This window comes from Falco naumanni, chromosome 7 (assembly GCF_017639655.2).
Source record: "Falco naumanni isolate bFalNau1 chromosome 7, bFalNau1.pat, whole genome shotgun sequence".
Classification (NCBI taxonomy): domain Eukaryota; kingdom Metazoa; phylum Chordata; class Aves; order Falconiformes; family Falconidae; genus Falco; species Falco naumanni.
In genome coordinates this window covers 9,942,722-9,970,474 of record NC_054060.1, presented here as the reverse complement: position 1 = coordinate 9,970,474, position 27,753 = coordinate 9,942,722, and the positions used below count along the sequence as shown (strand labels likewise).

Genomic DNA, 27,753 nt, shown 5'->3' with positions numbered 1-27,753 from the left:
GGGCGTCTGTGCGTGGATTTGCCCAAATAACATGTTTTCCGTTGGTGCTGGTGGCCCGGCCTCAGCATCTCCCCGGACCCAGCGCCTGGGGCAAGGAGTTTTTCACCTTTTTTTAAAAGAAGGAAATTAATTAAATTGCAGTTTTGGTTTTCTTCATTAGAGGGCAGTAACAGACCCACCTGGGGCCAAGAGCGATGCCCAGGGAAGGGGAGATCATCAGAAGGGGAAATCATTGGGGTGCACGTCCCGGTCCCTGCTGCCGGGTGAGCAGGGAAAGGGCGATGGTACCCAGTGGGACTCCATCGCCCACATCTCCTTTCCTTAGCTCCAGTAGTTTATTTGTATTTTCTCAGCCCACCCCTTTTTTGGTTTTCTCATTTGGCTACAGACAGAGCGCCAGAGTGAAATTCTTCAGAATTCAGGACAGAAATGAGCTCTTCAAAGGCTCTTCGGGTTACAGGCATAAGACGGCTGCTTTAGAGCGAATGCAGAAATGGGGCAGCATTCACACCCTGCACGGTGAACAGCACCATCCAACACACTGGGAACAAAATGAGACCCACTCATTTATTGTCAAAAAACCTCAAACTTTACTTGCGTTTCTCTCAATAAATAATTTACAGTATATACACACGGTGACACTCCCGTGGGTCTCAACACAGGGAGGAGGTGGTGGTGGGGCCTTCTTGTACTGCCCCCCCCGCCTTTGCCTACGTTTGTTTGGGTTTTTTTTTCCAAGTATCGGGTCTTTCTTGGCCACACTTCACCTTTAACCAGAACTGGGTCAAACACAACCAAAATAAAGTGCTTCACTGTTTGCTTCTAAAATAGGGATACCCCAACCACCATACAACAGCCGGCCACCACTGGAGTGCTCACCTGGACAGTGGGACTGCGCCACACCATAATTAAACAGACTCTCCTTGGCTGGAAACTACCCTTAAACCACAGTGCATCGTGCCGTAGGGTGACTGCTTTATAGGAAGGGGAGGTCTTAAGGGAAGCATTGACTTGTTGGCACGCTGTGGCTTGGCCAGCTAAGACTGCTCTCAAGAAGCACTGTGTCTTCAGAGGGATGCTTTGCAGAGCTGCTGTTATCTATGGGGTAGCACAGCAAGAAATAAATGTTTCCTCTTATTTCGTGACAAATTTTGGCTTTTAAAACTTGTGGTTTGAATTTCCAGGGAAGACAAAAACTTGGTTCATCGTTGAACAAAGGAAACAAAAAGTCCAAATGGGCCTAGCTGAGCAATTAGTGCATTGGGAAACTAAACTGTCCTGTGCCGTGATCCAGTGGTTGCTCTCCTCAGCGCCTCCGAACTGTGATATCCTTATTTCAAAATCTCCCCTAAACAGAATACCTGGGGCACCAGCAAACAAAGCAAGGAGCAAAGTAGTAAACACATATTTTCGTTTCTTTTCTTTCCTTAAACATTTAAAAACCAATTACATCTCTTCATCTGTACAGTCACACGAGATCAATGCCAGGGCTCTATATATTAAAGAGACAATATAAATTACATCCATTGACACAATTTTGCATTTCTCTGCTGCTTTACAAATGGAGCTCTAGAGCTGTTAGGACACAATGAATAGTCACGTTGAGTATTTACACCAGGCTGCCTCTTGGCACCAGTTCAGACTGCCAAATGTAGCCTGTTCCCACCTCTTTTGGTGCTAGCTTGTCTCATCATGCTCAGAGACCTCCCTTGAGAGCAGGAGGTGCCCCCAACAGAAACATGTTTTGGGGCTTGCTTCTGGGAACTTCCCCCTGAGGAAAGGAGGGGAAACCCATCAGGAGGTCTCCAAGATGCAGACCAAAGGTGGTCTTGCTGTTTGTTCAGCGAGTGATGAGGTGAACCACAGAGGATCATGGACAGGAGGAGATGGGCAGCACTACGTGGAGGGGGAAGGAGATTATTGATGGTTTCAAGGCAGGGAACAGACATTTAGAGGCATTGGGGGGTGTGTGTGGGGGGGTGCTCTGCTGCCTCCCATCTCCTGGCTGGATTTCTAACATTGCCCCATTTCTGATTCAAGCCCAGAAGGGCTTAAGGTGCAACTGGTCTGCAATGGGGTTGCAGGTTGCGTCCCCAGGATGAGGAGCGGAGCAGAGACCTAGCAGCAAACAAACAGAGCGCGACACTCCTGCTCCATCCCAGGGCCCGGCCGAGCCGCAGGCAGGCGAGTGGGTGCAGGGCTGGAGGGAGGTGCGGATCGGGTCTCCCACTGAGCAGCCTCCCCACTGCCAGCTTTAGGGGACCGGAGAGCAAATGGTGTGAGGAACTCATCCAGCGCTGGGCAGAAGTTGCAGAAACCACTTGGGTACTGGCCAGGTTTCTCCCGTTGCCATCAAGAGTCCTCAGTGGGTCCAGGCAGAGACAAGGGAGCCAGGAATAAAACTGAGTGAATCAGCCAAATGAGCTGGCTAAAGCAGGAGATGCCCTTTGAACCACAGCAAATGCAAGCTGAGGCTTGAGGACCGTGTCCTCCTTCCACCCAGAAGATGACTGGCACCAGTGGCCAGGCAAGCATGGGACCGTTCCCAATCATTTCTTCAGCCCCTTGTACCACTTTCTGCAACTTGGGCTGTGGGCAGAGCAGGACATGCCTGAAAAGCGGAGCACGGCCCCAGTGAGCAGAAAGCCCACCCTGCTGTGCTGGCCAGGTCTGGCCTCATCTGGCTGCTCTGTGCCCTCCCCATGGGCTCTGCTCTCTGAAGACAAAGCCATGTTCATGCACGCCAAGGTCACAGTCACCACGTGCATTTTTGGGACGTGGGAGAGCGCTACAGGGAGTTGGGGGCTCCTCAGCACCCACACTACTGGGAGGAGGAGGAAGAGGAAGAGGAGGAGAGGGGGAGGCGAGGAAGGTCCAGACAAGGTACAGTTCAGCAAAAACTCCTGACTGGTCCCATCGGCAGCATGTTCCTCCCAGGCAAGAGCTGGGAAGGTGGAGGACCTGGTGCCAAAGAGAGGGGCTGAGGTTTGAGGACAACCCATGTGGCCCTGATACCCAGCCTCCCATGGTCCAGCATGATCATCTCATCCCTGGTTCCTCCTGCTCCCCTTTCCCCACTCTCCGTGGCGTGAAGGAGCAAACCTCTACAACAAGTATAACCAACACTGACTCAAACACAGCAGTGCTACCCAGAGGGCGGGGGGTCCCCCCGAGGGAGCCGTGTTGCCCGGGGCGAGGTCCCGTGTCCTTTCATAGAGGTGCAGCTTGTCTTTGTTGGAGTGAAGCATCTTCACATCCTCAAAGGCATAGTAAGCAGCCAACATGAAGTTGACATCCCCTGTGGTGAGGAGGTCAAAGACGCAGGACTGAAAGTAGAGGTCCTCCACGGGCAGCTTTTCCCTGCACTTGGCCGTGGCCGTTTCGTACGTGAAGGCCTCAGGGGGGGCCGGCAGGCTGGGCCCCTTCCTGCGAGCACGACCCTCTGTGGCCTGAGCCGAGCGGATGGTCTGGAAGTCAATCTGTTGGTTGAGCGGACAACCGCGGAGGCACAGGTAGAGGCCCTGACTGTCCCGGTCCTCCACGGCATTGACCACCTCCTCCGGCATGCGCACAGCAAAGGTGAGGTACCGGCCCACCTGCCTCACCACGATGGTGGTGCCAATGTACTTGGCCTGGATCTCGATGTGTTGGCCAGACACTTTCTCAGTGATCTTCAGACTGTTGGCTCCGTGCTTGTCCCCACCATTCTTGGAGCCATCAGCAAAGGCAGCGGGGAGCTCGTCCATCTCTGCCTGGTAGACTTTCTGGTCCACACACTCCTGGAAGCTCTTGAAGATGATGGTGAGCTGTCGGGGAGGAAAGAAAGGAACACGGTTACCACGAGCAATGACCACCTGAGAGCATATGGCCACCACCGGGAGCATGGGAGGTGGAGGAGCTGCCTGCTCAGCCTGGCTGGGCATGTGGCTTTCAGCTCATAGGTCAGTGCTTCATCCTAAGAAGTTGCCTCAACGTTCAGGCACCCAGGCACGGCCATCCTGCTTCAGCACAGGGATGAGGACACTGTGTATGGAGGCAAGACCCAGAGGCTGGACTGAACGTACCACCTGGATGATCTGCGCTGTTATCTCGAGGCCCAACACTCCTTTGTAGCTAGAGCTGGGTGGAGTATCACTACTCACAGGCCTGTGGCAGCATGCCCATGCATGCAGCACTGTCTTGCCTCCAGGGCCTGGCAGATGGCAGAGGGGGACAAGCCCTGACTCTCCTAAAGGTGGTGGAGCTTCTCCTGTGGCTCCCATGGCATTTACATCCCAAGGGCTGGGCCTCTTCCTTTCCCTGCTCACTTGCAGACCAACAAGAGTCTTCTCCTCTGGACCTCGGAACACGTCATGCTCCATCTCAACCACGCAGACACACAGGTGTTCAACATATTCCAGTGGGCAGGCCCTTCTAGGGGTGATAAGGGTGAAGACTGAGCCCACCACGCCTCCCCACCCTTGTCTGGGCTCAAACACAGATCCCTTGCAGGAGGAAGGACCTCACAGTGCTTGCTTTTCCCTTGCTGACCCGGCTTTGGTGGGACAGCTGGATGAGAAGGAGGAAGAGTAAAGTTTGCACGGAAGGAAATGCAACTTGCTCTTCTTCCCATGCAAACTATGCTTCCTCTTCACTTCTTGCAGACTTGCTCTTCATCTTGTATTTCTTTCCATGCAGGAGGAGTGGTAGGGGGAGCCTCCTGCCACATGGCACCCATGGAGGGGCAGACTGAGACCTGGCCAGTGGGGCAGGACTGGAGTAGAGACAGTTCCAGCAGCCTCAGGGCAGGTACGCCCAAAGGCTGAGTGTGAAGGGAAAAACAGGCTCCCCAAGGACTGGGCTGGGCACGCTGGTGGCTCCCAGCACCTCTGCTCCCAGTGGTGCTGGTGAGGAGCCCAGCGCTGTCCAAAGCCCTGGCAACGTCCCTCTCCCCCACCCACTCCTCTGCCGAGTGCCCAGATGCTCCCAGCCCTGCAGCAGCCCTTCTCTCCCCTCCTCGGCCCTGTCATGAGGCACCACCGTGTCCTGGGTTTCAACTGCACTGCCCCTTGCATGGACCTCCTGCTGCCTCCTCCGGGTCCGGCCCTGCCTCTGGCTGGCGGAAGAAGGGCAGATCAGAGAACATGGGGTTTTGTGCAAAAACACAAAAGAGCCCTATGGACCGAGAGGCTCCCATCCTCTCCGGCAGCACATGGTCCTCCATCAATGACCCAGCAGCGCTTTCCACAGCTCATGCTGCAGATCTCATGACTAACTCCTCACCGCAAGCCCGTGAGGCAGACAATGGTGAAAAGGCTCAATTAAGATGGTGACCCTGGGATCCAGCCGAGAAGCTGCTGTTCCCTGGGGTCCTTAAGGACCAGTTTCCTCAAGCCAAGACTTCCTTTCAAGTTTCAGCAGGTTTTGATGTCTTTTGGTAGGTAAGGACTTGTGAACATCATTAAGTATCTTTAAGGTTTATTAGGGACAGGCCAAAACCAAAATGCCAGCTCTAGCTCAAGCTAAAAAGGTCAAACAGAGCTGAGCAGCACTCACTGCCCTAAATTTGCTTCTCTCCTCTCCCCACATGCAGGGAGAAGCAGAAGTCCCAGCCACGGCAGGACAGGACATCTTCCAAAAGCAAGAGGGTGCTTCCTGCTAAGCCTCCCCTTTTTTGGCGTACAAAGTGGCCTGTTAACTTCAGAGCTTGTGCACCATGGAGCAACATTAATAGTTCATCAGCTCCGGGTTCCTCCTGAAGCTGAGGCCGTGCCACACAAGTCCTGCACATTTTCACAGCAGCATATTTTCACTTGGGTTTTCTCAGTGTTTGCCTTGTACCTTCAGGATGTTTATTTAGGCTGTCAAAGCACATCCAGAACAGACTGTGCCCCACAAAATGCCTTGACTGGGCTGCAAACCACAGAGACAATAACGAGCCTGGGCAGAGGGGAACACAGCGTGAGGAGCTCAGCTCTCTCCAGGGTTTTTCCTGCAATCTGGAAACTCCCTGGAGGGCAGTCCTGGGTTTGCTTGGACCTTGGGTGTCCTCCAAAAGATGCCACCATCATTCCTGGTCTGGCTGTTCATAACCACCTGGTAGTCGCCCAGGTGGAGCCCTTTAATTTGCAATCCCTCGCTCTGGGCGTGATGGCCCTCTGAGCTGCAGCATCTCAGCCTGCTAACCGTGATGGGGCTGGATGTGCTCCGGGAGAAACCACAGGCCATTTACGTGAAGGTGGGGACAAAGGAAGGATGGGTGTCTGCCATTTAGGGCCAAATGCTCAAATTCAGAGGAGCCCCCACCTGGTCTTACCCTCCCCAAGGAGATGTGCGAATGGCAGAGGAGAGAGACAGTGGAAAGGAAGGCTGTTCAGAAGCACCTCTGCCCTTGCCCACCTCTGCCCACAGGGACATGCCCAAGGCTCACCTTGCTGGTGGCGGTGGCCGTGGAGCCAGGCAGCACCGGCGTGTTGGTGACCTGAACGTTCAGGTAGTTATTGTCTATGAGCGGCCAAGCCCCTTGCACCTTGCAGGTTTGGAAAGTGTCTGTGAAAGTCCTGAGGTGAGGGTCCCCGAAGAGCCCACAGTGGGTGTAGTTGGGGGTGGCCGAGTGTTTGTGAAAGCTCTTCTCGTAGTGGCAGATTTCAGGGCTATCGGAGCGCTCCTGGCTGTCCCCGGGGGGCAATGTCCGGAGGCGGGGCTGGGATGTGGGGCCATCCTTGGAGCAGTTGTGTTGCCCCATGAGATCGTCTATGCCATGCACGGCGGAGTGGTAGGCCAGGTCACCCCTGCAGGTGCGGGCAGTGCGGCGGGTGCAGTGCGCGTAGGCGCGCAGCGCCGTGCAGAATTCAGGCACCTCCTCCGCGCCCAGGTGGTGGGAGCCCGACGTGGCCGCCCAGAACTCAGAGTTGCACTTGAGGATCTTGCATGGAGACGTCACTGCGGGAGGGGGAGGAAAACAAAGGTGGTCAATGCTTGCATGCCTGCGTGTGGGACACCCAACCCTACCCCCGGCAAGAGGTCGGTGCCCTCCTCCCACAGACCAAACTCATGACATTGGCTCTGCCGCGTGATAAGGCCTCGCTCGCCAGTTGTGACCCTCTCACATGACCCAACTCTCATGCATCAAAGCCAAAGAAACCAACAGGATCTGCCCCGATTTCAGCCAAGAAAGCAAAGAGCGTCCCCCTTTTAGATTAATGCTCCTGGGGGAAAACCAGGGTGTGAAAGAATGGGCCATAGTCATTAGCAGCGATAAGACAGCATCATTAATGCGGGGGGAGATGCAGCTGGGTTTTAATGCTTTTAGGGTTTGACATTCACAGCTCTGTGCTGCACGAATTCCCGTGCACTGTGTCCAGACCGAGCTCTACCAGCGCAAAAATCCATCCACCTTCCTTTTCCTCCTTCGTGGGCATGGGGAAACTGAGCCCCAGCACGGCCGCTGTGCCCCAGCCACATGTCAACGTGCAGAGGTTAGAGCAGGATCTGTCCGTGACCACCCCTGCAGCAGAGCCAGCGGCCACCTCACCATCCTCATGGCTGCAGCAGCGCTGGGAGCAGCGCCTGCCAGTAACCCCGTGCCCCTGGAAAGAACCAGGAGCCAAAAAAACCTCTTTTTTGACTGCTGCACAGCTCTGCCCAGCCCCAGGAGCCCATTCCCCACCACAGCCCACTGAGAGAGAACAAGAGGTGGAGGAGAAAAACCGGTGCGGCAGGGTGCAGGGATGCCAGCTGAGCCCCCGCCTCCCCTTTGTGCCCGCCTGCGCTGCCCACGCGGAGGCGAAGGCAGCAGGGCTTTTGCCCAGCCAGAGCCCCAGTGCTTGCTGGCAAGGCGGAGTAAGGCGAAGAAAATTCAAATCCTGCTTTTTCCCTCCACAACCTCTGCCCCCTGGGGCCTCCCTGCAGCAGCCTCGAAAGCAGCTGTAGGAAAAGCACGTGGCCATCGCTGCGCACCGCACAGACACCGCTCTGCCCCTGCCAATCTGGAGTCTTGTTGGGCCAACCCAGGCTCACACCACTTAAAATTCACGGTGTTTTCCTTCATCTCCTCTTAATGGACCCCCTCGGAGGGCTTGGAGACAGGATGGGCTTAGGCACAAAAGGCAGCAGAAAGAAGGAAAGCCCCACCATTTCCAGATGCTTTCATGGTGCCTCTCGCAGGCATATACGTATATTACTGTCTCGGGGTTTGCTTAGAAGGAGGCTGGCAAGGCATCTGTGCCAAAACCGTTTCAGATTTGTTTAAAAAGAAAGTTACAAACCCCAGTATTGTTTCAGGGAAAACAGTATGTTTTAGTTTTAAACATCGCAGTGCTGGAAACCTAAACACAGTTGGTGCTGGAAAATCAGAAAGGGAGACCAGGGCCATAAAACACTACGCAGTCCAGCTTTAAGAAACAAGCCTGTCTCCTCTCCCTTTCCAAGAAGAGTCAAGCGCAAATAGGAAATGGTGACAGGTTCCTCACAGTTTTAAAACTCGTGTTTAATAAACTCAGATGCTAGCAACAGCACCAAGAACCCAGGAGCTGTTTTGTCTTGGCAGCATCTCATTTAAACCTGCAAGAACCTCTGTGGAAAGCCTTTAACTCGTCATTGACCAGAGGTGACTTGGTCACAGGCTTTTGACCTGGGACATGGGCTCATGTTTCTGCTAAGCCTTCTGCATTGTATGGCTCAAATTTAGAAATATTTATTATTTCATACCGCTTTCTTTTCTACCCCAAGAGTGTGGTTTTCCGCCAAAGACATTTTGCTTATCAGTGGGCTTCCCATCACAGCCAGCTGGGTTGCAAAGGAGTATTATTGCTTCTCCCAGGTGAGAAATGGGATGCAAACAATGTCTTGTTACCAGCACGCAAAAAAGCCCGGCTCCCCAGTGCTGCCCACCTTGGCTCTGAAGGTTACACATTCAAACATGGCTGTTGCAATACGCTACAGCTAACACAGTGCCTAAACCCAGAGGGAGAAGTAAGGGATGGTATTTAATGCTGGCAGCTGCACACAGTAGCACAGTCAGAGTGACAGGAGCAAGCGAGTTTGCTGGCACAGGGAGTGCAAGCAGGGGCGTTTCAGGGCAAGATGCTCGTGGTGTGGGTGTGGGTTTATCAGGGCGGAAAATAAGGAAAATGCATCTCACTCCCTGTGATGAGATACTGTGAGCGTAGCTTTGCAGACGCCCCGGGACCCTCCCAGTGGAAGGCAGGAGTCAAAAAAGCGTGCAGGAGCGTGACTAGTCCCACTATTGCCAGTTATCCCAAACGGTTGTGGCATGAGGCAATTAAAATCATTGCTTTCCTAGTAGTTATGCTAATGCACAGCTAGAGGATACCTTGAGGTTGCATGCGGCCGAACACGCTGTCACTGCAGTCAGACTTGCCAGCACAGCCCCAGGAGGAGCTGGAAGACATGTCCCTGGCCGTGCAGGACCCACACCCCCCACTTCACCTGACAGCTCGCTCAGGCACCAGGATGCAGCGTGCAAAGCATCCCACCCAGCCAGCCGTTTGCAGAGCCCAGGCTGCTGCACGCTCTGGCTGCTCCAGCCCGTCAGCTGCTGCGTACAGGGGACTTTTTTTTAATAGGAACGAAGCCATAGCCTGTTGTTCTTTAAGGACATGCTTAATTCGCTTGAATCAGGAGATTCAGGCATGAGCTGTGGCAGCCTACAGACAGAGCAGCCCTCCGACACTCAGCGCTGAACGCGTCCCCATGCCGAGCATCCCCCACTGCAACACTGCCCAGGGTCACGCATGACTTTATAAGGTACCGAGTTTAAAAAAATCCAACAGAACTGAGGGCAGGGAAGCCCATCTCCTTCCTCCCTGGGCCTGAAGGGGGAGCGTTCTTCTTTAAGATGTTATCGCTCCGGTTTTGGCACCCATTCCCTTTTTGCTGTTTCGCTCAGGGCCCCATATAAGGCCAGATTTCCAAAGCCAGGTGCCGCAGCAGCAAAGGCAGCCTGCGAGCAGGGCTGCACGCCCTCCCGGGCTGCTCACACCTGGGCTTTCCCATCGACATTTCTCCAACCACACCAGTGGCCACCGAGTTTGGCAACCCCCTCCGGCTGCTGGGGAGGGACCGTGGCCGATAAAGGCTGTGGAGGAGAGCAAACACAACCCTCTCCCCCTCCTGACAAGCACGCCTTGCCTCGTCCCTTCTGGCAGCAGCTTTGGCACAGCGGTGCAGGCTCATCTGTACCCAGGCCAAGAAATGATGTTTATTCAATTTCGCATAATCTATTTTCCATCGACTCACAATGGATCTGCTTTTCAACCACAGATGACTTAGCACAGAAACAAATCCCTCTCAAGCAGGAACCCAGCAAGGCTCTCCTGGGATCTGAGAGGCACCCCTGGGTCTGGGTGATGCCACCACCCTTGTCCATCGCAAAGGGGTCCTTCATCCCAGGGACGGGTGACTTCAACCCCTGGTAGCTCAGCCACCTCCCAACCTCCCTATCATCTTCTCCTTTCAAGGCCTTGGTGCCACTTAAACCAAGGACAGAATTTCCTTCAGTATCTTGAAACCAATGGTGTCAGTAAGTTTAACGCCAGAAGTAATCATTAAATCATCGGGACCAAGACAGCCCCCTGTGCGTAGCCCCGTGCCCCATGTTTGTTCAGGTATACCTCCCATGAGGACTTCTGTGGTCTGCGTGGGCTGAAAAGCCACCCCTTTCCTCAGCAGGCTGTTTCAGGAGTTTATCACCTTTACAAAACACGGGTCTTGGTCCTAAGTGGATTTTATCTGACTTCATTGTAAGGACATAAAAAGAACCAGTGATTTTCTCCAAAGCAGTAAAAGGTCCGCTAGTAACCAGTACGTTTCCCACAAAGATATTTACACGCTGCAATCGAGTCACTTGTCAATCTTCTAGATAAGCTAAACGGTTTGCACTTTTAAGTTCTCACTGGAAGGTGTTTGCCCAGCTCTACCATCAGACCTCCCTCCAGCAGGCTTGTTTCCTGCAAAACCTACCACCCCGCCAGGCGACACCGATGCTGGACACACGCTCACTGCTCTCCCAAGGTCACCCCTTTCGCCGGGCCACTGCACCGAGGCAGGCACCAAGATGTGCTGCTTGGCCAAGACCTTTTCCAGAGCACCCGGTTTGCAAAGCACCGGTCCTCCATCCAGCAAGCATCCCATGGCCCACCAAACGCATGCTCAGGAGCCTGGGGTATCATGCGACCCCAGCCCCACTGCTCTGCCCTTGTCCTTGGTACATTATATTACATGCTGTTAAAATTAAGTGTTCAAACATATTATATGCACACATCTAACCTTAACAGCCTTTTAATTATCAGTGCCCCCCTCTTCTCCCTTCAGCTGGTATCAGGTTACCTGGATTTTTTACCCAAATCATGCTCTTTCAGAAAACCAGTACAAAATCAACAATTCATCTGTTCTCCTGTAATTTCTGTAGCAAAGAGAATTACTGGAAATTAATTTCAGTAATCAAAAGCCAATTCTTTTAAGACTCTTGGGTGTATGTTAACCAGACCTGTTAATTTTAAAGTGCTCACTGCTAAAAGATGTTGTTTAATATCCTCTTGGTTACTAACGGGCTGGAAAGTATTTCATCACCCACATGTGATGCAAATACATCATCCCGCGTCTTTCCAAATACATAGATTGAAGTGTAGATGTGCAAGCCTCACACATGCAGTAAAAGGCTTTTTTGGAGAACACAGTAAAATGTAATTGCCTTTGGCCTCAGATCTGAGCACCTAGACTTAGGCTCCTGAACACATATTTATTTAAGTAATCTAAATAAACATATTTATGCTGACACCTCAATAGGAAAGGCACAATTCTTGGAGGTGCTAAATACCAGCAACATCTACCAGATTCAAGATGTGGGCTGCTCAGCTCCTGGGCAGACAGCAGTCACCACCAACACCAAGATGACCCCCAAAGAGTTAAAAAAAAAAAAATTTTAAAAAATCACATTGCTCCTCAAAAGCCTGGCTGATGGGATCCCTTCCAGCAAGGCTTCAGAAGTCCAAAACAAAACCAAAGGGGATGGAAAACATCAGCCCTTTGCATCCAGCCCCTCGCACTGTCCCTGTCCTAGCAGGGAAGTCTACACAAGCCACCCCACGTGCCAGCCATCTCGATGCCCGTTGAGACTAGATATAAAGAAGAAATTTTTTACAATGAGGGTGGTGAGGCACTGGAACAGGTTGCCCAGAGAGGTGGTAGATGCCCCGTCCCTGTAAACATTCAAGGTCAGGTTGGCCTTTGAGCAACCTGTTCTTGCTGGAGAGGCCCCTGCTCATTGCGGGGAGGTGGACTAGATGGCCTTTAGAGGTCCCTTCCAACCCAGACTATCCTATGGTTCTACGACACGCATCAGCCGGCGCCTTATCACACCAGGGAGAGCAAGAAGCCCATCGGAGCGGTCCGCAGCCCTGATGGATGGGGTGCCATGGGCAGGGGCAGCTCTCCCGCAGCCCCCCCCCGGGCACCGCGGGGCCAGGGGGACCCAAGGGCCACCTGACCCAAGCTGCGGGAAGGGATTTGTGCGCGGTGGCAGCACGGGGCTCTTCCAGCGACCTCCTTTGAACTGTTAATCAAGCACAATCTTGCAGAATAATAGCCTGGTTATTATTGCCTTGTTTGCATAACAAAGAGGCCCAATAAAACTGATTTGGCTGTGCTCAGAGGGGGTGTGAAAGATCAGCCCTGAGAAAAGAGCTGCAGGAATGCAGCAAACTGCTCCAAAGCCTCAACCCAGGAAGAAAGACAATGCAATTTGCCATCAAGAAAAGCCCAATAGACCAATAAATTACCCATGTGCAAAGGGATTAGATCAGGTTTCAGTTGCACTGAAGTGGGGGGAGGACCCGGAGGAGGGAACTGAAGGAGAAAAATAAACCTGACTCTTAAAGAGCTGGAGCTCATATTTTGCAAGGGCGTGCGTGGGGAGGGTGGCTCGGAGGGGCCACCTTCCCCGCGGGGGTTTGGGCTCTCTTCCACCGGTGACAGCAGCCGATGCGTTAAATCCAGGCGAAGGACGCACTGACAGCGTGACTCGGGATGTCCCTGCCACCACACCTCAAGCCACGCAGCATCTCCTAACCCGGTCCTTGTCTTGCTGGGGAAAGGCTCTCTCCAGATCCTTTTAAGTCAAAAGAGGGACACAGAAGGAGTTTTCCCGTTTCAGCCTGTGTCAGTCACGAAAGCATCTGCAGGACCTGCCGCGGCCAACTCCCTTTTGTCCTCAGTGCCGGGTTCACGGCCCCCATCTCTCCTCTCCAGGCGTGCGGAGACACGGGGCAAGCACAGGCAGGAAAAAAGCAGAGTCAGTGTCTTCGCCAGCTACGGCACAAACCGTTGGATGCTGCCGAAGGAGCCCTTGATTGTTCCTGTCACTTAGTCAGCTCTTTCGACTCAGAGTCAGCTTACCACTGACCCGGCATGCTCAGCGGGGGTGAATGCATCTCTCCCAGTCCCCCTCCCTGCTCCTTCAGGCTCTCTCCACATCCCCACGCAGGGAGAAGGGGGAGCAGACACCATTGGAGAGGGCATCAATCATGGAGCTTGTAGCTGGGGCCACGAGTGGCTGGCGATGCTGCTCTGAGAATTACCAGCAACCCTTGGGAAGTTCAGGAGGCGTGATGGGCTGAAAGGAGGAACCAGCCTTCACAGCCGGAGCAGCCATAGTCACACACAGACTTTGCTCGTAAAACTTCATCCTGGGATTCAGGCTTCAGCGTTGCCTTTGCCGCAACTGTTGAGCTTTCACCTGCTCAGAGGAAGGATGGTTCAGAGGATGCAGGTTTTGCTCCACCACAAGCTGGCGGATGGAAGACAAGGAGAGAGGGAAGCAATCTCTGATTCTCCATCTGCAGAAGGGTGCTAACGAAGCTGGCTGCCCGCCATGGCGTGCTGTGGGCTGGGAAGCGGTGCTGGAGCTGCACACCTGACTTTCCCGGCTGGGGAGGGCCTAGCTGCTTTCACCAACAGCCCTCAAGAGCCGGCAAATCTCCTTGAGGGGAGTGGTCCATTTTACAGATTACAGATGAGGATGTTGAGGACGTGAAGGGTTTCACCCAAGATGAGCCCACTGGGAAGAGAGGTGGATTCGCTCTCTTCCTGTGCATGAAGCATCACCCACCGCTCCCTCCCCCAGCCAACACCACCCATGTCCCCATCTCTCTGAAGCAGTGGTACCCAGGCAAGGCCACCTCTGCCAGCCACCCCCATCGCCGAGTACTTTGGGTTTGCAGCAGACATCACTCTCCCCACGCCTAAGCTGTTTTCCCAGGGTGCCTTTGAAGGCACGGCTGCCACCCACCAGCGCCCCAGGGCCCCCCAGGTGTGGCAGTGGGTCCCTCACCCTCCTCCCCCTCGCCCGGGCCGCGGCAGGGCTGGCAAGGAAACGCTTTCTGCTCACAGGTGTGGATTCCCTCTAGGAATAATCATCCCCACCGTGTTCTTGTGAAATTTCAACCCTTCAAACAGAGAGGTAAATGAGACACGAAACAAGTAGATGGAGAGAAGCCCGGAGCACATAAATCTGGATGAGGCAAATTTATACAATTAAATGCCTGCCAAAAAATTGCGGCATCTCAATCGGAGGCGTTGGTTTGCGCACAGGGCGTGGGGTGGCAGCTGCCCGGCTGGCAAGCAGCGGCCCCATGAGCCCACTGAAAACCCAAGTGGGCACCTGACTGATGCTGGAGCTGCACCCGGGCACACAGGGGATCTAGTGGATCCCCTCTTGTAGGCTAGCTCCACCTGGCACCAGACTCACTCACCATCACTCATGCCCCACGGAAGCCACAATATCTGTTCCTCCTTCACAGCCACAGACCTTCAGAGGTTTATTTATTTTCAAATGCATCCGATTGCTGGCCCTCCTGGGCTCAGGTTTTCGTTTTAAGAGAAAAAGTAACTTTCTAACTGGAGCCCACCCCTCCAGTCCCGCTGCTCCCCACCTTCCCATCCCCAGCACAGTGATGCTCTCACATCGCTGTGGGCCGGCAAAACCCAGAGCCAAGATCTGTCCCTAATATGCCCTGCCACATGTCCCTGCCATCTCAGAGAGGGCCGGCTGGAGCGTGTCACACAGCGAGAAAAAAGGTAGCTTGTCTGAAAACCAAAATGCCATAGATCATTACTAGGGCTTTGGGGACCAAAGTCAACAGCTGTCCAGGAAGGAGAGGAAACCGAGGGAGGAGAAAATACTTTGGGCTCAAGTGAAGCTTGCTCTCTGCCTGACCCATAAAAACCACGCACATGCAGGGACAGCTCTGCTTGCTGGGAATTAAATGGCCAGACTGCCTTGGATGCTCATGCAGTGGAAAGCGGGACTCGACACTCTTCTGGTGCTCCACCCTGAAGGACTTACTGTTCTCGCATCGGCAGAAATGCCAGCCTCCAGCTGCCCCGCACACCACGGCTGAGCTGTTAGACAGAGCGGCTCAGTCTGCGCCTACGAGGGCTGCGTGTGTGTAGGAGCCAGCTTGTTCTCTGCAGTAAGAGCCCGATGACTTCATCAAGGGGATGGCATCTGGTTTTGCAGTTGGCCATAATTCAATTCTCCCCCTTGCTGCAGGAATTTCAGCTGGTGAAGCAGTGATTTACTCAGCCGGACTGCACTTGAGTGCAAAGCAATCTTGAGGCTACAATCGAACGCCCTGTTATTTTGAGAGCCCAGGGACAAGGGAATAAATATCTTCTTCTTTTCATCCCAGTAGTTGCCAAGTGCAGGGTACAAAGCTTTTTAAAGGCATTTAGGGGCTCTCCTCTTACAAGAGCGCTCCGGGTGCTGCGCACAGCCAGGCAGGGCTCTGCCTGCACAGCTCACTTCTGATCTGCAGCATCAGGGCAGCATTTGCTAGGGCAGCCAGAAAAAGGCCAGGGCGTCCCCTCACCTGCCCCACCACAGCCGCATCTCCAAGCATCCCTCATCCTCCCCCAAACCCCTTCCCCATTGCCTCAGCATGCATCACTCCTGGCTTGCAGCAGCCTTAGTTCACCCCAACCCCCTTCACACCACCTGGGACCTCAATGCTCCTTTGCTCGTGGGTTCCCACACTCCCCCTTATTCCTGCTTCAGAGACTGCTCCAATGGGAAAAGCAAATCAAACCCCATCAAACCCAACCAGATGGACCAAACCCCCTTGTCTTTGACCTTCTTTGCTGTCCCACTAGCACTTATCCTTTGGTAGCTGTAGGGCTCAGCTGTGGGGTCCCCAGAGGGACTGATGGGCTGAGGAGGGGCTCGCTTGGGCCATACACCACCCTGCCAGAGCCTACGGTTATTTTATGGGATGTGCCCATCAGGAAGCCAGAAGAGAGACCGCAAAACTTGTTGTCACTGGGGCCAGATCCAGCACTGCAGCCTGGCTCTCTGGGGACAGCAGGTTGGTGCAGGGAGATCAGAGCCCCCAGGTTAGTAAGTTTTTATGGCTGCCCAGCCCTGTGAGCGCTTTCATGTGCACATCCAACTCAACACAGCTGTTCAGGCCACAAAGAAGGAAACCTCAGCTGCTGCCATGATAAATCCAAAGTCATTCTTAACATTCCCCCAGTTCTCAGTAACCAAGGGCTGGGAATTTCAGGATTTTCTGTGGAAAAAAGCAACATATCCACCCCATCTGCATTAATCGCAAGGCGCCTCCTTCCAGCCCCACAACGAGCCTTGCTGGCAATTGCAGAGAACTCCCTGTTCCAAGTACGAGACCAGCTCCGAGTAAGCAACAAAACAGGGAAGCCAAAATATTTCCAGGTTTACGTTTGAAATCCTCCCTTCTTCTCTGCCCTGACAACAACCCGCAGAGGCGCGCTCCTCCTCTGCCACCACCTTCCCCGGCCCCCAGCCCGACTCCCCATTTGCAGCATTGGGGGGGTGTGTTGTTTTAACAGCTTCTAAGCCCCCCTGCTCAATTTCGGCTTAATGCTGTGATCACATCCCTCCCTGCCACCGAGACAAAAGCCATTTATCAACCGATCCAATACACCTCCAGTAGGGAGGGATCCTTATCTGGAATCAACCACATTGCCTGGATAGACCAAGGGCAGAAAATCCCAAACTTTTTTTTGGAGGCCGGAGTGTATTACAGCCAGAACAGCAAAACTAAAGACAAACAGGGAAAGCCAAAGCAAACCAGAGTACGAGGGGGAGAGCAAAGGCTGACATCTGGGGCAAGACACGCAGGGCCAGATTTTGAAAGTACAAAGGGTACAAAAGGATTTGCAAGAAAACTGAGCCCAGCCCTTAATGGGAGGCAGGGGCTGGGGTCTGCCAACCCCCCCCGGGGAAAGCAGGGTCTCAGCTGGGAGGGGACAGCACCTATGAGCACCCGATGCTGGGACTGGGCACTGAGCAGGACTTCTGTCAGGGAAACTGTCCGCAGTGGCCTGCTCTGCCCAAACCTCCTTCTCCAGCTGCCCCACGCTCAGCGGCCACCCTGACCCACGCAGAGATGACCCACACTGGTGCCCCCAGCCCAAGGGTGCTCGAAGGTGGGGGCTGCCCAGGAGGCAGCAGGGTGAAGCCACTGGTGTGAGAGCAGCACAAGCGGGAATCCAGCCTGGGGGGGTGTATGTGGGGGGGTTAAGCAAATAAATAAATAGGGCAGGACTCGGCGAGGCACTGATCTGACATGCCAAGCGCCCGCTTGGGCAGCCTCCAGCAGCCCCGCTCACCCAGGGCTCTCAGGAGGAGCGCGAAGCTTCCTCAGGGCTGGGAACCTGCTGGGAACCCACAAATTCCCAGGAAGCACAGGCAAAAAGGGGCAAAGGATATGCCACGGAATAAATCCCCTCCTTTTCCTATCTTCCCACCCCAAAAAGCTTTCAACGAAAGCCCCCGGCATGCTCCCAGCCCTGCGCATGGGGAGCACCGTCTCCGCCTGCACCCCGCTCCCGCGGGCTCCGGATCGCCTCGTTCTGCCAGTTCTTTGCACCTTATTTGACTGCTGAAGGGAGAATCAAACAAAGCAGCCAGCCAGATCTCCTATCAAGTTCTTTCTTGCACCGTAAATCTCACAGCCTCAACGCTTTGCAACTCAACCGCTCTGAAAAGGGCGTTAAGCAACACATATGGGAGCAGTTCCAGAGTTTCCAGAAAAAAAAAAAGAAAAAAACCCAAGGGGTTCAGCTTCCAGCCTGCTGGGAAGTCCCTTGGGAGAAGTGGGGTCCGCAGGGCCACCTCAGTCTTAAGGGCAGAGCTGAAAAGGCTCGCTCTCCTGCAATAAGGCTAAGAGGGCAAAGGGGGGGGGGGGGGGGGGGAAGGAAGGGCGTAAAGCAGTTATTTATTTATTTACTACATGTGTCTGCAAGACGGCTTCACCTACGGTTATGCAAAAGAAAGGCAGAGGCGATTTAAAAATTAATAAATGAAAAAAAAAAGACAGGGAAAGGTTTACTAAACTAGCAAGATAAACGGGGAGATTTAAGCGTTAAAGCTTTTCTTTCTCACTCCTGCTTTCTCTCCTTTCCCCCCCCTACCCCTTGCAAATGAAAAAAAAAAAAAAAAAAAAAAGGAGGTAAAGAAACTGGAGAGTTTTGGAAGGAACAAATCCGCCTCTGTGGACTGGGTTTCCCCTCCCCCAACAAAAACAAGCACTCAGGGCTTGAAGGAATTTGCAGGCAGAGATCTGCCAAAAACATTGTGAAAAACTATGGGGGATTCATTGGAAACAGATGGCGTTTTCAGCTGTAATTCTGAAATTCTCTCCTTTTCTGACACAATACAAACAAACCGGGGGTGGGGAGGGGGGCGCGGGGACCCGCAGTAGGTGCGAGCGGCCGGGGGTGCGCGGGGAGGGCTCGGCCGGGCAGCCGATGCTTGCGGGACCATTTGGTTGCCATCCCACCCCCGGACAGCACAACGGCTCCGGTGCTCTGGCCCGAGAGGGTGTTTTCCGACGAAATAATGGCGCTAAGCCCCCCGAAACGCCCGGCCCGAGGCCGGGAAGGGGGGCAGCGCGGGCGGGGGGCGCTCCATGCCGCCCGCGCATCCTCCGCCGCCCGCCGCGCTGCCTGGCCCAGGTGAGCCCCGGGCCGTGCTCCCTCCTCCGCGGGGCCCTGCGACCCCCCCCGGACCCCCCACCTTCCCGCAATCACAAAGCAACGACCCCCCCTTACCCCCTCCGCAACAGCTTTCTGGCTCTTCCCTTCCAGGCGGCCTCGGAGCGGGGACCCCCCACCGCACTCACGGGCAGGAATTTGGCATCTGGGGCGTTCGCGTGGGGGTCCCGCGTCCTGTGCTCCCCCCGCCGCCCCCCGCCAGGCACAGAGCACACCCGGGAACGGGAGAACAACGTAACCTGCCTGCCGCTGTCAGCAACAACCCCGGCTGCCTCCGCCCGGGATCGCTTTGCTTTCCACCATCTCCTTCCTTGTGGGATGAGGCAGCGGGGAGACAAAGAAGATGAGGTCAAGGAAAAACACCCAGCGCAAATGCTTTGGGAAGAAGGAATGGGGGGGGGGCACCACCAAAACTGAGCCCCACTTGCTTATTTTAAACATGTGGCAAACTGCTGCAGAGAGGGGGAGAGAGAAAGAGGCCCAGAGACGGGGAATGGAGGCGGCTGTCCAAGGGCTGCGAGAAATACAGGAAAAAATTCTTCAAAATAAAGAGGCTGTTCCTTACCTGAAGGGAAGATGCAGAGAAAGACAGGGAGGATTTGGAAAAGTCCCAGGGCTGTGGATCCTGCCCCTCTCCCCATACCCATCCATCCAGCTCGAGCTTTAACCACTATCCTCTCCCTGGAAGAAGAGTTTAAAAAGAAAGAAAAAAAAAAAAAAAGGAAAAAAAAAAGAGAAGGGAGAGGGGGAATAAAAAAACAAAAGGGAAAAATAAATCAATCGAAAGAAAAGAATTGGAGGGGGAAAAAAATCAAAAGCCCCACATGGCTCCGAGGAGCGATGCAGGGACGGGCGGCCCCAGCTCCGGGCTCCGGTGGCCTCCGCACTGAAAGATTACACGGACTTTTTCTCCTTCTCCTCCTCCTCCTCTCCTTCCCCTCCCATTACAAAACAGCTCAAACCATCAATCATCCCGGCTGCCTTCCAATGTCTGCATCCTCTCCCTGCGCCTCCTCCCCTCCGGAGCGCGGCCGCCCGCCTCCCCGGCCATGCTCCTGCGGCGGGCGGGAGGGGCGGGGGAGCCGGCGCCGCGGTGCGCACCGGGGGCGGCGGGGGGGGGGCGCTGGGACACCCGCACGGGGGGTACGGCCGTGGCTGCAGCCCCACAGGGATGGGGGGTCGGGGTGGGGGGTGGCGGGGGGTCCCACGCCGGGGGGGTGGGCAGCGGGAAGGGCTTTGGCGATTTTGCCCTGTCTGCCCGCCGCCGTGCGGCGCAGCGCTGTTGCTGTTTGGGGGGGGGGGGGGGGGGGGGGGGGCTTCCTCCCGCCCCATCGAGGTCGCAGCAGCCAGCGCGCCCTCCCTGTCTCTCTCCCCTGGGCCTAACAAGAGCACTTCGCTTTGGGTTTCTCCCAGATTAAGCCGTTTGGAGCAAAGAGGCCACCGTAGAGCAAAGGGGGGAAACTGAGGCAAGGAGATGCTGGGCAGCTCGTGCTGGGCAGGGATGCGAGAGCCATGCTGTGCCCCCCGCCTGCTGGGGCACGGACAGCCCCCCCGGCACAGGGAGCTCCTCCATGCTGCCCCAGCCCCAGCTGCGCCGTAAGTGTGAGCATTTCACAACCTTTCCAGGTCATTCACCCACACGGGCACTGGCAGTGGCACTGGCAGCAGTGAGGTAATCCCCGATGACTAAGGAACGATGACTAAGGAACGGCAAGTCTTATAGATCCTTATCATTAGACCAATGGTCCTCAGAAAGGGGGACAAGGGTTCGGAGTCCCCAAATCCAGCTGCCAGCCTGCTGAGGACTGATGGAGAGGACTAACACGTACCTACACTCTCTCAGGACCTCAGCCTGGTCTGCAGCCTGCGTATAGGCCTGGATGTTCCGCTTTCGCTGGGAGAAAGTCTCAGCAGTTGTGTTGGTACAGTTGTTCTGGGGCTCTCACTTCATAAGCACCCCTGAGAGACCCTTTGAGCAGCCCCCGGGCAGATGGCAGCCCTGGGAGCACCCTCCCTGCTCACAGACCAAGCAGGTGGAGCAGCAGCTCAAAGCACACAGGCGTTGGGCTGCTGGGCTTAAAAATCCTGCTCTTGTCCACCTCCTGCGATGCCACAGGAGCGGTGAGCAGATTGGATCCGAAGCTCCACCATGCAGTGGGGCTGCTCCACCCAGGAGGCCAGGAGGGAGGCATCACCTTAACAGCCCACTTGGATCTCTTTAAAATTTCCCTTGAAGGATGTTTTAGCCACAGTGAATTAAGACACCTTCACTTCTGAATGAGATTGCCTACGGGTGTAATACGCTTTAATTAATACGCTTTAACTTCTCTGCTTTAGATCATTAGCTCTCCTTTGATTAAGTCCCCCCTTGCCATCCTAATGTTTCATCTCCTTTTTCTTGGGGACCTTATGCAAAGAAAAGGATGCTGTTGTTTTTACCCAATCCTCCCAACTCTGTAAATGCCCTTTAACAACGTGTTTTTCCTCCTGCAGCTTGGTATAGGCCTGGGATGCTCTTTGACTTTGCATCTAGCTGTCCTGGGAAATCCCCTTCTCTTCTGCCTCACAAATACCCTTAAGGATGCTTTTTGGAGTGATGGTAGCTTAAAGTCTCCAGTGACAGCTTGTGATCTCCCTGTCGCAGATTGAATCTTGATTTAGCTATAACAGGTATCCCATGGAGGGTGAGGCGAGGAAGAGGAAATGGGAGCAAAAATCCAAGAAGGAACGATAACTATTAATACCTATCTAGTTCTCCTTGTGGGGTTTGAGCCCTTTAGCCTCCAAATGAAGGAGGAACATCACTGGGGCTTTGTCTAGGCTGCAACAGGAATTACAATGCTGAAGCTTTTCCACCTGGGACCCAGATGGGATCCAAAAATCCTGGGGCCTTGCCTGCTTGACTTGGAGATGTGTTTTGGTCCTGATCCTCCTACAACTGCGGTCAGATGATGTCCACTAAAGTCAGAGGGAGCTCTGTGTGCAGAAGAACTGCCAGACAGTGCCAGACTGTGCTGGGCAGAAGATGAAAGCTGGCAGGCCAGATCCAGACCCGTAGCAAAGGCAGCATGGGAGGAATGCCTACTCGAAGCACCTCGTTGAGGGGGATATCAAACAGGGGCAAGCATGTCCAAACCCTGCCAGCTGCTGCTATCGCCCAAGAAAAAATGCCTGCTGATGGGATGTGTAGGGAGCTGGAGCCGGAAAAGGCCTGGGGAAGCTGGAACGGGCCTGGTGGGAGGAGGGAAAAGGTCCATGAGCTGGGGAGAGCCCAGGCAGGGGGAAAAGATCCAGGAGATGGGATTTCAGACCCCAAATCCCTTCCTCTTGCTCTCACCCCATCCTCTTGCAATGCAACTTTTGCTTTTATTTCAATCTGAAAAACATCACTTCTGCTATTATCCCAGCTGATGACATATAGCATGATCTATTTATTTTTAACTCAAAAAAACATCTGAATTATGAACTTCTAAAAGCCAGCTGCTAAATAGCTGCTGGGAGGCTGGTTTTATTGTTTGACCTAAAGTGCCACTTCGGTATTGCCGTTTTGTGGCAAGCTAACGCATTGCAATGATAGACTGGAATCCAGTTTGAAGCATTATTTTTAAAATAAGACCCTTGTTGGATCTTCTGCCTTTGGTGAAGGGAAAACTGCACTGCCATAAAGCAACGGTCCAATGCCCCTGGCGCCAGTTTGTAAAAATTTCTCCTTGATTTTGCTCAGTTGCATCATGCATTGCAAATGGGATTGCTGTTTTTGGCACCGATCAAAGCAGTGGATTTCGCTGGAGAAAACAACAGATGTGTCCAAACTGTAACTGCAGAGCAGGAAAAGGCCCCAAATAAGGTGTGTTTCTGAAATCCTGCTCCCCCTCCTACGTTTTTCAAATAACCTTTACCTTTCTGATTAGCTGAATCAAAGACCTGGACTTTAAATCACCTACTGAAATCGCTGTCTACGGGAAATTCAGATCCCTGCCTTGCTTAACAGGGATATCTAGGCTTGGAAACATGGAGCGACTGCATTTTCCCCAGCTTCTTTCCTTCTCAGAGCCTGGCTGGGGCTCCCCATTTGGGCAGTGCCGAGCCTGATGCTCTTTGCAAGCAGTATGTGGGAAACCACCCACCGCTAAAATGCAAACACCTCTGAGGCACACCGGCGTTACGCTGAGCAGCGGCTCAGCTCCGGGGGCAAAGGCACCTCCGTGGTCAGCTGCGCGTTGATTCTCATGTTTGGTGGTGTTATGGAGGGGTGAAGAGCTGATAGCATTCTCGGAGGTATTTGCAGGATGAGCAGAAAGATTCCCAGTTCCCCGGGGAAACACAGCTGGAATCACTCGTCTGAACTTTTCTCTGCCCTGCATCACACCGTGTATGGCTGTGGGCTTCAACAGGGCTGAATGAACATGTCTAATTTGAACCCTAAGGTTTACAGATGATACCTCCCCTTACAGCCTTCCTAATGGAATTATTCACTACCTGTAATTATATGGCTAAAATAGTAAACATGGGTATTTCTGAGGACTGTAACTAGTAGTTAGAGAAATGGATGTCAGGGCTCCTGGTCTGCTCCTGACTCTCCCATGAACTTTCTGCGTGGCCACTCTTCACACAACTATCTCCACACAGCTTCAGCACGTGCCTTTGCCTGCTCTGCCTCAGGACAAGGCTTTCAACGGGCTCTGCTCATGGCTGGGCTGGGGTAAGGCACGGTCACCTGCGCAGGAAGCTAATCCTGAAATGTGGTGCAATGACACGTGTTTGGGGTGAGCGGCAAAATGCAAATTGCTCCCTAAAGGAGGAAGAAAGGAAGTTTGGAGTGGAAATCCCCAAACTGTTGTCTAGGGAGGTTTGACAACTGATCCCAAAATGTTCGTGGAAGTAAACCCAAACACCTGTGCTCTGAAAAGTTCCCTTACTAAAGAAAAAGATCTCTGAGCAAGAAAAACAAACAAAAAAACCCCCCTTCATCTTTCTAAAGTAACAGCCACAGCTCTGATGTTTGCAATACTGGGAAACGCTGCAGTTAATTTTAAAGACCTTCCTTTTACTCATCATACAGGGTTTTTTATCATCATTTTACAGTTTCCCTGGCTGACAGCACCAGCAGACGCTCTCCCTGAGCTGTACGCCTTGAAGCTGCTGAAGATGCATCTAAACCCCCTTCCCTACAAACCTTTTGCCTTGCAGTACAATTCCTGGTAGGGCAGCTGACAGGGAAAGTGTCCCCCCAAGGTTTCATTAGTGCCCCACGCTGAACTTTTGCAGTAACTGAATGGGGCAGGCGGAGGTGATGGCATGGAGCTGGGCTTTGAAGGCCAACACACCCCTGTGCAGCAAAGTGCAGAGAAGAGTTTGCTGGTTTAAGCTAATCCACCTCCCCGCAGCTGCCCCTGTGAGCACTAGATTCACCAATCTGGCTGTGTAAAAAAAGGCCAGTGGGTTGAAGGTGGAATAAAATAAAATTTTATAACTCCAATAAATAAAATAGCGAGAATATTTTGTTGACCTGCACCTTTGCATCCTCAGATTAACTGATTAACAGCAGCCCCAACTGAAGTCGCTGGGGGTAACCCTGCTGTGCGCGCCCCCTTCAAAATGCCTGTTCCAAGCTCACAGCCATAAAAATCACCCCTAAACGCTCACAGCCAGGCAGGCTGGACAAGGGGAAGGGAAGATGGACTGGTGGAAAGCTTCCAGTTTCACCCATGACAGAAAGTGAAACAAGCAGGGATATTTTCAGGCAAATAGAGTTCATCCCATCAACCTTTTTTTTTTTTTTTTTTTTTTTTTTTGACTGGTGGCATTCATTCGTGTCTCTCCCTTGCTTGCAAAGCCCTGTGGGGTGAGGCCTGACTCCTACACAGGGGAGGATGTAACCATCCCTTGTTCGGCAGTGTTTGGAGGGCTGGCTGGAATTCACCATTTGTATATTTAGTTCCCTGCAGGGAGCTGGTCTTCCTGGCCCAGTCTCATCTTTGGGGTAAATATAAAGCACTATCTCTTTAGTGTAACTTCTTCACATCTGGGCTCCCCTCTAAAAAAAAAAAATAATAAAAGAAGAAGGTGGGCTGGGAGGTTCCCAAGAGCAAGTTCAACTGGCCAAAAGTCAGCTCAGCAGAAAAGATGGGTAAATCTGAACTGCCAAAAAATAAGCAGCACGGAAGAATTGCAGAGAACTGGGTGTTTTATCAGCAGAGACAGAAAACACTCCATGTAATGGGACAGCTTTTCTCTGCTGCTTTTAAAAGCTACTGGTATCTTGAGAAAGTGCAAACATAGCTCCCTAATTCTCCCCCGTCTAACCGACGGGTCAGCTAAGGACATCTCCTGGATCTCATTTAAAGGTGGGAGATAGCATCGAGTGTTTGCAAATCTACATCTTCAGCCCTTTGACAAAGGGGTGTTTAAAGTATCCTATGGAAAAAGCTTTGTGAAACCCAACTGCCTTTCCCGGGTCTTCTTTTGTGAATTCCTGACAGCAGTGGCCAGAAATAGAGCCCACTGCAGGACCCCTTTCCTGCGCTCTTGGTAGTGGAACCCTAAGCGACAGTGTCCTCAGCCGATTTAAAACTTTTTGCTGAATATCTGAGAAAGAGAACATTCCTTCTTATGGGGGAAAAAAATAATTAAACAACCTTAATCCAGCACCTCTATAGGTGTTTTGGCAAATGAAAGTGGGATTTTTTTTTTTTTTTTGGGGGGGGGAGCAGCTCAGAGGTGGCACCAGGAGTCCTCCCGGGTGTGCCCAGCTCCGGGCTGGGCTGGGACCGGGACTGGGGCTGGAATTGGGCTGGGACTGGGCTGGACTGGGGCTGGGGCTGGGGCAGGGCTTGGGTCTGGGTTTGGGCTTGGATTTGGGCTGGGCTGGGCCGGGGCTGCGGCCCCACTGGGTGGTGCTGTTATCCCTGCGCCGCCTGCAAAACTATCCAATTTATAAAATAAATGCAATCCAACGCCGCCTTAAACCACATGACATAACAGCAGCTTGCGAGCTCCCATTAAAATCTCAATTTGGGGAAATTGATTCTACCTCTGAGCAATTGCGATGCAATTACTCCAACAGGCAGCAATCAAGAATCACATCAAAACACCACCAAACTTTCATCTCCTGCCTTGCAACCACCACCACAACAAAAAGCACCTGTCTTGCAAACACAGCCCGGTTTCCTTAAATATATATAATATTTAGGAAGGGCAACGTGCAGGTCCCAAGAGTGGAAACAAGCCTCAACAGGGGCTGCTAGGGCTGGTGCCTCCAAAATGTCCTGGCTGAGGACTACGTTGTGCCCCTGCCTCGGCTCCTGGCTGAGGTTATGGGCTATTTACGGACTCGGTTCCGCAGCAGCAAAGTCTCCCCCCGGCCAGACACGCTCCAGCTGCCCGTCCTCTCCCTGCGCACAGATGTGGCCGTCCCTGCCCATGTCCCACATCTGTCCAGCTGCCACCCCCTCTTTCTTTCCCTCGGAGCCTGCGAACACCCCAGCGCTTTGCAGCCACGGGAGTTAAGGGAAAGCTTTGTGTCTCCGCAAATGAAGCGCTCCGGTCTCGATAATCACGATCAGCCCCGTGATGGGCTATCCAAAGGAAAGGGGAAAATCCCGGGGAGGGTATTTTTGGTTCTCATCAGTGGTCTGCAAGGAATTATTCCATTGACTTAGCCCAGCAGGGTGCATTTTTAGTGGCAACCATCAGAAGGGAGGATAAATGAATAACCGCATGCACGCCAGGCTAGCATCAAGCCGGACGGAGGGAGCGAGCTGGGCAGAGAAAACGGGAAGAATCGTGGTTCCTGTCGGCTGGGGAGGGAGGAGGCAGCCGGGGACCGGGAGCGACAGCCTCAACAGGTCCCGCGGAGGAAGGGCCATGCAGGGAGCCGGGGGCAGCGTGCTGCCGGGGGGCCCCGCGCAGCCCCCCGCCCCCGCTTACCTTAGCGGCCGCATCAGCCTCTCCAGCCCGCCGCGGGGGTCGGTGCAGGGAGCGGCGGCTTTTTTTTTTTTTTTCCCAGGAGGGGTAAATAAAACAAAAATAAACCCGAGCCGAATAAACCCCGATAAAATAAAACAAAATAAAATAAAATAGTACAAAACGAAAAAAAGGAAAAAGAAAAGACCCCGCCCAAGGGTGGAAGCGGCGGTGGCGGGGGGGAAGGGCCCGCCGCGGCGCAGGCAGCCCCCCCTGCCCGGCGCAGGGCAGCCCCGGCGCGGTGCAGCGCGGCCTCGCTCAGCGGGACGCGGGGAGCCGCATCGCCCGCCCGGAGCATGTGAGCGGCGGCGGCGGAGATAGCGCCAGATAGGGAGGTCCCCTCCCTCCTCCTCCTCCCTCCTGCCCTCCGCACACGAGCAGCGTCGTTAGCATGCGGCGGCGGAGGGAGGGCAGGCGCGGCCCCTGGCCGGGCGGAGGGGGGGCTGGGGGAGGGGGTCCCCCCGCTGCAGACCTTCCGCCACCACCCCCGCACCCCCGTGCCGGCGGTCGGGGCTGGGGGAGGCGGAGGGGGCTTGCAGGGGACAGCGCTCCCGGGGGGGGGGTGCGGAGGCTCCACCTGCAGCGGGAGGGTATGGAGGGGAAGGGGGGTTTGGGGGGGCACCCCCTGTCCTGCGACTGGGGCATGCGGAGGTGCCGGGAGCATCTTTGCGTTGGCGGGGGATTGTGGCGAGGACTGTGGCTGGGAGCAGGAAGAGGACCCTCTGCACGGCTGTGTTCATGTGATGGGGAAGGGAT

The 27,753-nt window shown here is 54.0% G+C and overlaps 1 protein-coding gene across 1 annotated transcript; it reads right to left on the bottom strand.

The window, feature by feature from the left end:
- Positions 1 to 308: 308 nt before the first annotated feature.
- Positions 309 to 27,294, bottom strand: RGMA (repulsive guidance molecule BMP co-receptor a). The gene is made up of 4 exons (XM_040602218.1): positions 26,962 to 27,294; positions 19,598 to 19,713; positions 6,410 to 6,921; positions 309 to 3,806 (listed from the first exon to the last, which is right to left on the bottom strand). The coding sequence occupies exons 1-4, from the start codon at positions 26,973 to 26,975 to the stop codon at positions 3,105 to 3,107; spliced, it is 1,344 nt and encodes a 447-aa protein (XP_040458152.1). The 5' UTR covers positions 26,976 to 27,294; the 3' UTR covers positions 309 to 3,104.
- Positions 27,295 to 27,753: the final 459 nt, after the last annotated feature.